Source organism: Papaver somniferum, unplaced genomic scaffold, assembly GCF_003573695.1.
Source record: "Papaver somniferum cultivar HN1 unplaced genomic scaffold, ASM357369v1 unplaced-scaffold_15, whole genome shotgun sequence".
NCBI classification, from domain to species: domain Eukaryota; kingdom Viridiplantae; phylum Streptophyta; class Magnoliopsida; order Ranunculales; family Papaveraceae; genus Papaver; species Papaver somniferum.
This window is the reverse complement of record NW_020624376.1, coordinates 27,395-38,505: the sequence shown is the minus strand read 5'-3', so window position 1 is coordinate 38,505 and position 11,111 is coordinate 27,395. Positions and strand designations below refer to the sequence as shown.

The 11,111-nt window shown below is 38.1% G+C and overlaps 1 protein-coding gene across 3 annotated transcripts; it reads right to left on the bottom strand.

Annotated features, from left to right (window-relative positions):
• Positions 1-6,924: 6,924 nt before the first annotated feature.
• Positions 6,925-11,111, bottom strand: LOC113335786 (reticuline N-methyltransferase). 3 transcript variants are annotated; one of them, XM_026581824.1, is made up of 10 exons: positions 10,841-11,111; positions 10,640-10,742; positions 10,309-10,533; positions 10,094-10,193; positions 9,896-10,006; positions 9,713-9,802; positions 9,448-9,506; positions 9,192-9,346; positions 7,357-7,415; positions 6,925-7,255 (listed from the first exon to the last, which is right to left on the bottom strand). In XM_026581824.1, exons 1-10 carry the CDS (start codon positions 11,025-11,027, stop codon positions 7,253-7,255), a joined length of 1,092 nt encoding a protein of 363 aa, XP_026437609.1. In that variant the 5' UTR covers positions 11,028-11,111; the 3' UTR covers positions 6,925-7,252. The 3 variants fall into 3 exon arrangements, with proteins under 3 accessions (XP_026437609.1, XP_026437611.1, XP_026437610.1); XM_026581826.1 differs by lacking the exon at positions 7,357-7,415 and having other exon boundaries at positions 10,841-11,027; XM_026581825.1 differs by lacking the exons at positions 6,925-7,255; positions 7,357-7,415 and having other exon boundaries at positions 8,955-9,346; positions 10,841-11,056.

The window sequence follows — 11,111 nt, the reverse complement described above, 5'->3', positions numbered from 1 at the left end:
AAATATTTTTATTACTTAATTTTGCATTTTTAGGTAATAAATAAAGTTTGGATGAATAGCAGAGCGGAAAAGAGCAGAAAAGTAGTGAAAAGCCGGGAGGAATTACACAAGGAAGCAGCGAAGAATGTTGTGCACAAGACCAAAAGGGTAGAAATGGGCTCAAGAAGGAAGAATTGTTCTTAAAGAAGATATGGGCTTGGCATACCCAAGGCCCAAAACCCTTACCCAAACCCATTTTCTATATCCATACCCGCCTCCATTCTCAGCCGTTAGATCGGATCCATCTCATCATCCAATGGTCGCTTCTTCATAGTTCATCAAAATCTGAAGTCCCTGCAAAACACCATAGTACCTAAATTCCAAGCCTTCAGATTAGATCACATTTAGATCCTACGGTCGATTCTTTGCCTGCTCATCAAATCTCGATACTTCCGCTTAACACTACAGCACCTAACCTCGATCTTCGCCGTTAACTTTGTTGTATTTCATAATCCAACGGTCGAAGTGATTCATCTCTCATACCACCGTTAGATCTACCAACCATCTTCACATCCAACGCGTCTCATCGCTAGACATCAAAGTTTGATGAACCCGCTCAACACCCTAAGCATCAAACCCATCGACCCAAAACAAACACCCACCTTCTTCTTCCCCAAAACTCATTTCCCCCAAATTTCTTCTCTTCCCCCGACCATGGCAGACACTGCCATGTCTGCTCCGCCGTCTCCATCTCCACCACGACCACAAGGACGCCACCACCATCACCTACCTCTTCCCTAGTCGTGTCTGTCTTGTTCTTAGCATTAATTTTTGATGCTACCAAGAAGACAAACATAGCTAGGGTTTCACAGTGGAGAGAAGAAGAAAATTGGAGCAGCGTTCGAGTAAAGGATTAGCAGAGGAGGAGAAGTACAAGCATGGGTCGAGGCTATTTGCATCAGAGAGTGAGTTTAATTTCCAATTTAAAAATTAGGGTTTCCAATTTAGGGTTTCTGAAAATTTGGATATTTTGTAAGCTATAAAAGGGAAGTGATGTAGGATGTTAAAACTGTTCTTGGACTAGCCAAGTTACCAATTAGGTTTAATTTCAATTTTTGGTTTAATTCCAATTTTAATTTAACTGTTAATTTTTAGGGTTCTTGTTTGGCAATTTTCATTCCCTGTTTAGTAGTTTAAATGTTTGTTATGTTCCTGTTAATGTGCATGTTTGAATTTCCTGTTTTAATTTGTCATGTTAGTGCCATCTTTAGTTCACTGTTATGTTTAATTCACTGTTAGTTTGATGGAATGCTAGGCTAGATATCTTTGAAGCACTGAATTGATTGAGTAGTGGAAGAAATCAGTGCTCAACTGTGCTTAAGATTGATTGTACTGTCAAAAGACAGTCAATGCTAGGAGCACATCAGTTGAGCAAGCTGATTATCTTGCCATTCCATTTTTGTATGCTTAACTCTCTTGCATTGTCACCATTTCAGCTTCACCATCTCCCTTGCCCTTGGCTTAGGCTTTGGTTCATCTTGCACTGTTTTCTGCTTGTAGTTGATGTGTTCTTTCCCTTTGCTATATTGCCTTGTTTTGCTTGTTGAGTCATTGTCTTGTTAAATTTTCTTCATTGTCTTTGCTTCTTATTGCATTGTCTTTGCTTCACTGCCATCTTTGCTTCCACTGCCCTGCAACTCTGTTGCTTCTCTTATTCCACTGCCCTGCAACTCTGTTGCTTCTCTGTTTTCTTCCTCTTGCCTTGTTTTGCCCTGCTGTTGCTTCCCCTGCTGTTGCTGCATTCATTGCTTGTGCTGCTGCTACTACTTGCACTGCTTGTGCAGCTGCTGTGCAGTCTTGCTACTGCTGCTGCCTTTTCCCTGTCTGCTGCTGCTCCAAAGCTCACTTCAACACTGAGCCCAAGCTCAGTTCTCAGTTCTAAGCCCACTGTCCATTGTTTGTACAAACTGAAGCCCAGGTTTGAACCAAAAGTTGAAGCCCATTTCATCATTGGGTGAAGTTAAGCCCAGTCTACTGTGTACATAACTGAGGCCTAGCTCCCAAAAGCCTCTGAGGCCCAGTTCAGCCCAAGCCTAAGTTAAAGACCTAAAGTCCATAATCCACATTTCTGAGCCAAAGCTCAGTTCAACCCATTTCAAAAATATTCAAAGCCCAACAGCAATTTAGAGCCCAAATAGCTAAACACTCCAAAACATACCCAGTCTCTGTGGATCGACCCGTACTTGCACGAGCTACAACCGACGACCGTGCACTTGCGGTATTACTGTAGGCCCGCGTTTTCACTACGCTTTAATTTATACCCATCTTTGAGGCCTGCCACATGCTAGTAGTCGCGGCATGCTAGTTTCCGTGGCATGGGGACATGCTAGTAGCCGTGGCATATCGGCATTCCAGTGGTCGTGGCATAGCGGCATGTCAGTGGCCGTGGCATGCCATTAGTTTTGGCATGAAGGAATGCCAGTGGTCGTGGCGTTTTACCATGGCCAAAGTTTAGGATTTTGGATCCGTGACTAAAGTTAAGGCTTGGCGACATGACCAAGGCTAGGACTTGGCGGCATGGCCAAGGTTAGGGCTTGGCTCCGTGGCCAATTTAGGGTTTGGCACTGTGGCCGAAACTGGAGGCATGGTCGCTCAAAAGTTGCCATAAGCCTGTTAGTTTGGTGGCGAACTTGGATGCCTGAGATTGCATCTCAGGAGGAAAGGTATCCATCGATCATGGATACCTTTAATTGGCAGTGGCGCCTTTAACTTGCTCTATCGGCATTGCGGCATGGCTGGCATGGCTCGTGCATGCCTTCGGCGCGGTTGCGCGCGTAGCCATAGCCACTGAAATTTTGGCACGTTGGTGTGGAAATCTTGCCTAAATTAGGGTTGGCTTGTTGAAACCCTAATTAGCCTATATGGCACGTCGCATGGGGTGAGTGGCCATGTTTGGCGCGTTTGGCATGTGCATCTGGCATGTGTGCTCGGTATGTGCGTTTGGCATGTTTGGTTGCTGCTTGGCATGTTGGTGCGTTTTTTGGGAAACCAATTGGCTTTGCGGCCATCTGGCGCGGTGTCCTTCTTTACAACACTGTGGCGAGTTTAAAACGACCTGAAGTGGGCCGTCAAGCTAGGGCGTGGCCACACTTCCAGTGCGCTGAGGCGGATTTAATCGCCTAGTGTGGCTAAGCATAGTTTTTCGACCAACGAGGTCTAGTGTATTGCGCGGGGCGCGAAATCCTAATTTTGTAAATTAGTCGGGTTTATGAGTTTTTTATGAGTTATCACAATAATTGGATGGACTTTGTATGCTTCCAAAAAAATACTTATCTACAGAATGCAGTGTGCTCTCCGTCTGAGCATTTCGTGTGATGGCCTTAACTTTGGTACTTGGAGGTTCATGCTACTCCGCCGCGAGTGAACACAAATCCGTCATGCCATATCGACATTAAGGGTTCTGCTGGGGAACATAGCACAGGAAAGTACTCAGTGAGTCTTGTATTGGTGAGGTGCCGAAATTTACAGAGTGTTTGGGATGGTTGCTACGTTCGCCAGTATGGATAAATATCATGTAAATATATTGAATGGCTCAATAAATATGCTGGTGGAGAGGTTAGCACTCACGACACCGTTTCCTTGCAGAGTGAAGTCACATCAGATGCAAGGTTTTACTATTTTAACCCTAAGCTAAAAACTACCATCAACAAATGTATTGAAGGGTTATTTGAACCATTGAGTCTGGTTAAAGACCATTAAGTTCATGGGAATTAACACCACGGGTTTCTAAAATGGTCCTGGTAAAACGGTGGGCTGACTGGAAAGGGGATTCTGTATGGCGACTCAGATGTAAAGTACCCATTTTAGTATTTTATTCAATTTTGCTCAAATTTTTTCTCATTTCAATTAATTTCTTCCGATTTTTTATTTACTAACGTACTCTCAAGGCTAAGTCTTATGGGCTAGATTGAAGGTGCTAGATTAACAGTTAAGTGTTCCAATTCAAAAAAAAAGTGTGGCCTAAAAATTAACACTAGTTATCTCTCCTACCAGTTGCTAGCATGTGAACTAGCAGTTAGATAGTTTCGCTGAATGATTCAACGCAAAAAAAAAAACACCTTTTCGCTGAATGGTTCAGCGCTGGACGATATATCTTTTAGTCTGACGGCTGAGATTTAAAGCGCTGAACCATTCATCGCTGGGTGCTGAATGGTTCATCGTTGGGCTGACGTGGACTGCTAATCTAGCTGCTAGATTAGCACTCCCATAAGACTTAGGAGGTAGTCTTAGCCTAAAGAAACAAATATGCATCGACGTCGAATATTTATAATTATATGTATATTGATATATGTTTGAATACGCATCAACATTCTTTTAACTAAATTACCGCTTTCACAGTGGGGGCAGATATAAGTGTTCTTTCTTCGAAAAAAATTTCATTAATTTTTAGTAAATTCAATTGCGTTTGTAGTGAAACGGGTAGATTTATTAAGAGAAAATTTGTGTTAGATTTTAGGGAAAAAGAAGAAAATATGTTTTTCAATTTCTTTTAACTTGTTGGTCACCAAAATAAAAGTTTGAGTAATATTATAGTGAGTTTGTGGTGCAACTGTAAGATTTTGGCTCCAATTTCTTTTAAGTGGTTGAATGTCTCAAGCTACTAGTGCATTTGTTTAGTTGCCCCACATTTATTGATAGAAGTTGGAAACTATTGTTGCTTATCTTTAGTGGCTTAAACTTACAAGCACCCCCAGTTGCCATTCCTAGTGGCTTAAGATGTTATGGCAATTAAAATTTTCTGCTGTTGAAAATGTTTAGTAGTCTTTTGTCAGTTTTTTTCATAGTGAAGTATCCAACCAAGACCGAAACACTTGTAGCAAAACACATTCCTTTCTCCAAAATCATGTTGGTTTTCTTTGTTATGTCGTTTTAAACAAAAGTACATATGTTCTGTTCGAGCTGAAGAAGACATTATGATGGAGATTTTTCTTGATGAGAATTGGTTTTTGGAGATGGGAGTGAAAATGGGCTTGGGCTTATGGACAAGAGGAGAGAAAGTTGGTGCAGAGGAAGAAAAAGAAGACGGCATCTCTGTGTTTCTCTCTGAGTAAAGATCAGGCGAGTGTGAATTTGATACGCATTCTATTTTTGGAGTTTTTCGGGTGGCATTTGGGAGCAATACCTAAATGTCATAAACCACTAATAGCAGAGCAGACACAGCGAATTGGATTAGATCTGAATCCATATTCTGGTCTGCGTTGAGTGTTCTCAAAGAAAATATGTGCAACACAAAGTGACTACATTATTATTTTTCTTAACATCTTGTATACATCATATGCTACATCCTACATATCATATCATATAAGGTCTAAACGAAGTGTAAAGCTTGACGCTCGGCTTATTATAGATTATTACACATTGAGGCAAAGTGTAATTCCGATTTGGATTATACCGTAAGTCTCAATTACTAAATACTTGCTTCAAGTTCAACGTGATGCACATTAGAGGTATGAATAATACGATGATTTGAGGAAATTATTTCCTGAGCATGTTGTTGAACCGAATAAGAAGTCCATTCCTGGCAATGGATGTGTTGGATATCAACTTCCCATGTCTGGTCAATTTAGCATATGCTTTGCTTCGAAGAAAAATGACTTTAAATATCTGGGTTCGATTGGGGTATTCCCAGATTAATTGGGGTATATCCATTTTGTTCCCATCCAAGGTATTGTGGTAAGGGGTGTCTATAAAATGCTTAAAGACCAAATTACCCTTACTACATCCAAATAAATTACTCATATGAGTTTCAAAATCTATCTTCAAAATTCTAACCCAATGTGATGAAATCAAAAATCAAAACGATTTTTTTTTGTGGCTACGGGATTAGAGATTGGGTATGATTTTGTACCCAATCTCAAACCGAATACAAATTTATACGCGGTTTGAGATTGGGTACGAAATCAAACCCAATCTCAAATCATGTATGATTCCAAATTTTTAAAAAAGTCGGCAGGGTATGGTTTTTGTCGACCTTGCCGACTAATACTAGTCGGCAGCATCCTAGGTTGAATATCATGACGACTTTTCATCTCTGAAATTAGCATTTACAGTGTCGTCACGATATTCATCCTTATACCTTGCCGACTAGAGTTTAGTCGGAAAGTTATGAAATTAATACCTTGCCGACTAATCATGCATTTGTAACACCTTTCTCTGTATGTCAAAAATCCTATAGTCGGCAGGGTATTTTTTTATCGACCTTGCCGACTATAAGATAGACGGCAAGGTAAGAAATCAATAAGATGTCGACTAGTGAAGCATTTACAACAGTCTCCTGTGTGTCAAAAATAATAAAGTGGGCATCTTCTTCATTCATCGACCTTGCGGGCCAAAGCTAGTCGGCATTTTCTTCATTCGTCGACCTTGCGGGCTAAAGTTAGTCGACATCTTCTTCATTCGTCGACCTTGCCGACTTTTTGTAGTTTCAGAATTGAAAGTGTTGATTTCTTCTTTAATTTTGAGTATGATTTCATACATCAGCTTTGCAATCCTCTTTTTAGAAGTGTTTGGGTAGTATGATTTAATTTTCGTTGAAAAAGATATTCTCAAAAGAAAAAACTTTCATCAAAAAACTTCTCAATGAGTTCAATCAAAACCAAAATTTCATAACTTCAATTCATAATTTCAAAAGTTTTAATCTACCCAATTAATTAATCTAAACTCAATTAACTAAGTTAATTAAAATTTTAGTGTTAATTAAACACGAGTATATTAGCCATTTAGAAAATTCATGGTTAAGGGTGGCCAGTTTTACTTCTAAATGACCTGAGTTTTGTATATCCCAATTATTTGGGTATACCCAAAATTTGGCCGGGTTTAAATATGAGGGAAAAAATCACAAACAGAAGAGTATTGTTAAGTGGACACGTTACAGAAAACAAGAAATGATAACATGCCACGAATAAACAAGTGGCGCAAATTTTATTATTTTATTTGTAAAACAAAGAGTCATTTTCTTCTTGAAAAGCAGTTGGGAGATCTCCATTATTGTAATTGAGCAACTCAGATGCAAGTCATTAATTTCTTTTTGAAAAGTAGTTGTGAGATCAACCATTCCTCACCATTATTGTATTTGAACAACTCATTTGCAGTGATACACAGTAGCCTCCACCAGTTGATTAGCTTTACGGCCTCTTCTCTTCCAATCCCATAAAATGACATGAATATATCTTTTACTTCTTCAATATTACCATCTATTCTTTTCAGTATTACTTCACTGCATGTTATGAAACAGTCATTTTGACTCATTTAAACGCCTAACGTAAGAATAATAAAGATTTTATGTGATGATAATCAATCAAGTTTGTGACATATTACTTGCTGCGGGCGAAGTTGTTTCCGCTTAGAATCCAGTGGTCTATAACCGTCACATCCTCCTAAGAATTTTTTTCAAAGATAATTAGCTTCAAGAACCAAAATTTGAATGTCAACTAGAGGAAGAGTAATTTTGGGGAAAAGATAGTTCTAGAAATGTGCTATTAAAGTATCACTTTTATTGAGACAAAAATTGAAAGGAAAAGAATCACTTTTTGTGTAACAAAAACGTACGGGCATTACTATAAAATCCCTCTCTGTATTTTACCTGGAAATATAGAAGCAACACTCTCTGTATTTTACCTGGAAATATAGAAGACAAGTTGCTGATGGTATTACTAATGTCATGTCATATCGATATTAAGGGTTCTGCTGGGGAACATAACACTGGAAAGTACTCAGTGAGTCTTGTATTGGCGAGGTGCCGAAATTTACAGAGTTTTTGGGATGGTTGCTACATTCGCCAGTCTGGATAAATTTCATGTAAATATATTGAATGGCTCAATAAATATGCTGGTGGAGAGGTTAGCACTTACGACACCGTTTTCTTACAAAGTGACGTCACATCAGATGCAAGGTTTTTCGATTTTAACCCTAAGCTAAAAAGAACCTTTGAGTCCGGTTAAAGACCATTAAGTTCATGGGAATTAACACCACGGGTTTCTAAAATGGTCCTGGTAAAACATTGGGCTGACTGGAAAGGGACTTCTGTATGACGACTCAGATGTAAAGTACTCGTTTTAGTATTTTATTCAATTTTTCCTCAAATTTTTTCTCATTTCAATTAATTTCTTTCGATTTTTTATTTACTAACGTACTCTTAAGGCTAAGTCTTATGGGCTAGATTGAAGGTGCTAGATTAACAGTTAAGTGTTCCAATTCAAAAAAAAAGTGTGGCCTAAAAATTAACACTAGTTATCTCTCCTACCAGTTGCTAGGATGTGAACTAACGGTGAGATAGGTTCGTTGAATGATTCAACGCAAAAAAAAAAAACACCTTTTCGTTGAATGGTTCAGCGCTGGACGATATATCTTTTAATCTGACGGCTGAGATTTAAAGCGCTGAACCATTCCTCGCTGGGTGCTAAATGGTTCATCGTTGGACTGACGTGGACTGCTAATCTAGCTGATAGATTAGCACTCCCATAAAACTTAGGAGGTAGTCTTAGCCTAAAGAAACAAATATGCATTGACGTCGAATATTTATATTTATATGTATATTGATATATGTTTGAATACGCATCAACATTCTTTTAACTAAATTACCGCTTTCACAGCGGGGGCAGATATAAGTGGTCTTTCTTCGAAAAAAATTTCATTAATTTTTAGTAAATTCAATTGCGTTTGTAGTGAAACGGGTAGATTTATTAAGAGAAAATTTGTGTTAGATTTTAGGGAAAAAGAAGAAAATATGTTTTTCAATTTCTTTTAACATGTTGGTCACCCAAATAAAAGTTTGAGTAATATTATAGTGAGTTTGAGTAACTTGTTAGCCATTTAGAAAATACATGGTTAAGGGTGATCAGTTTTACTTCTAAATGACCTGAATTTTGTATATCCCAATTAATTTGGGTATACCCCAAATTTGGCCGGTTTAAATATAGGGGAAAAATCACAAACAGAAGAGTATTGTTAAGTGGACACGTTACAGAAAACAAGAAATGATAACATGCCACGAATAAACAAGTGGCGCAAATTTTATTATTTTATTTGTAAAACAAAGAGTCATTTTCTTCTTGAAAAGCAGTTGGGAGATCTCCATTATTGTAATTGAGCAACTCAGATGCAAGTCATTAATTTCTTTTTGAAAAGTAGTTGTGAGATCAACCATTCCTCACCATTATTGTATTTGAACAACTCATTTGCAGTGATACACAGTAGCCTCCACCAGTTGATTAGCTTTTCGGCCTCTTCTCTTCCAATCCCATAAAATGACATGAATATATCTTTTACTTCTTCAATTTTACCATCTATTCTTTTCAATATTACTTCACTGCATGTTATGAAACAGTCATTTTGACTCATTTAAACGCCTAACATAAGAATAATAAAGATTTTATGTGATGATAATCAATCAAGTTTGTGACATATTACTTGCTGCGAGCGAAGTTGTTTCCGCTTAGAATCCAGTGGTCTATAACCGTCACATCCTCCTAAGAATTTTTTTCAAAGATAATTAGCTTCAAGAACCAAAATTTGAATGTCATCTAGAGGAAGAGTAATCTTGGGGAAAAGATAGTTCTAGAAATATACTATTAAAGTATCAGTTTTATCGAGACAGAAATTGAAAGGAAAAGAATCACTTTTTGTGTGACAAAAACGTACGAGCATTACTATAAAGTCCCTCTCTGTATTTTACCTGGAAATACAGAAGACAAGTTGCTGATGGTATTACTAATGTCCCGGACGGGAAAAAGTTTTTGGCGTACCAATCATCCTCACTTAGTGGCTGCAAAAAGAAGTATGAAAGTTGGCTGGTTAAACTTTATCATAATCCTAAACTTTTCCAGTTGAATACCAGTTCTTGTATGTAAGCGATTACCTCCCAATGGTCGGAAAAGCTTTTGTGACATAAATGCTCCAGCAAAAGTAAACCATCGTTTTTCATCCATTTTGATATTTTTCGGAGAAATAGTTCAAAGTTCTTCATATGCTAGAAAAAAGTAAAAAAAACAAATGAAAATAAAGATTAATTACCATTTCGAAAGTATTTATTTATGACAAACAGTATACTCCATACCTCGATCAATCCTATGACGAATACACGGTCAAATGTGCTTTCAATATCGACTTTTGTAACATCTGCTAATATTATCTCGACATTTGATAAATTGAGATTCCTACACAAAGGTGAAGAGGAATGAAAGCATGAAACAGATGGACAACCTAACAAAACTCCAGTGCCAAGAAAAATCACTAGCTAGCTAGACAATCTAAGAAAATCGAAATACTCACTTGCACTGTTCTAGTATGTATTCTTTGTGCGATGATGTATTGGTAATCCCGGTGATCTTGCTTTTCTTGTATTTCTTTGCAAGATGCAGGACAAGTAGCCCAGCTCCACACCCTAGATCTAATATGGTGTGGCCATCTTTTAAGCCTGCCCTCTCACAATATAGATCCATCATTTTTGTATTTGCCTCTTCTATCGTAGTCGTTTCATCAGTAAACAAACCCGCACTGGTCAAAAAAATGTACGCAAGATAAAGAGGAAGAAAAAACTAGTTTTTCAGTGTTCTATTTATTGTGATAATCATGTATCAAATGACATTTAGAGTGAGTTTACCTTTCTTTTCCACCGATAATCTGGTTGAATGACTCCGGTGTCTCATAAATCTTATGGTTTTCTAACGTGTCTATCTCTGTTGCCATTTTCATGCCACGAAGAGCTATCGACCACGACGACAGCAGCAACAAAAACAAAATGAGTAATCAAGTGAGCTGAACTATTTAAATCAAGCAGATTAAAGATGATATACATCATTACATTTATTGAAGTCAAGGAGCTGAGCAAGTTGTTCCTGTTGAGTAGGTTTTGTACCCCATTTGATACGTTTTTCTATCCCAATCTTCATCAACCTTCTGACCTCTTCATCTGAAATCTTCCCGAGCTCCATATTCTTCCACAAATCATCTTGTTGACTGATTTTAGTTGTCTCCATTGTTGTCGACATCTTTCCTTGGAAACTAAAGCAAAATGCAGAACTAACTAACTAACGAAAGATGAACTAAAACTTGTACTCCCTCAGTCCCAAATA

Bases quoted from the DNA above. Each gene is read 5' to 3' on its own strand.
- LOC113335786 (XM_026581824.1), bottom strand. From the start codon at position 11,027: ATGTCGACAACAATGGAGACAACTAAAATCAGTCAACAAGATGATTTG. The intron at 10,743-10,840 runs GTAATGATGTAT...CGTGGTCGATAG, and splicing joins GCTCCTTGACTTCAATAAAT to CTCTTCGTGGCATGAAAATG. The intron at 10,007-10,093 runs GTATGGAGTATA...ACTTTTTTCTAG, and splicing joins TCGTCATAGGATTGATCGAG to CATATGAAGAACTTTGAACT.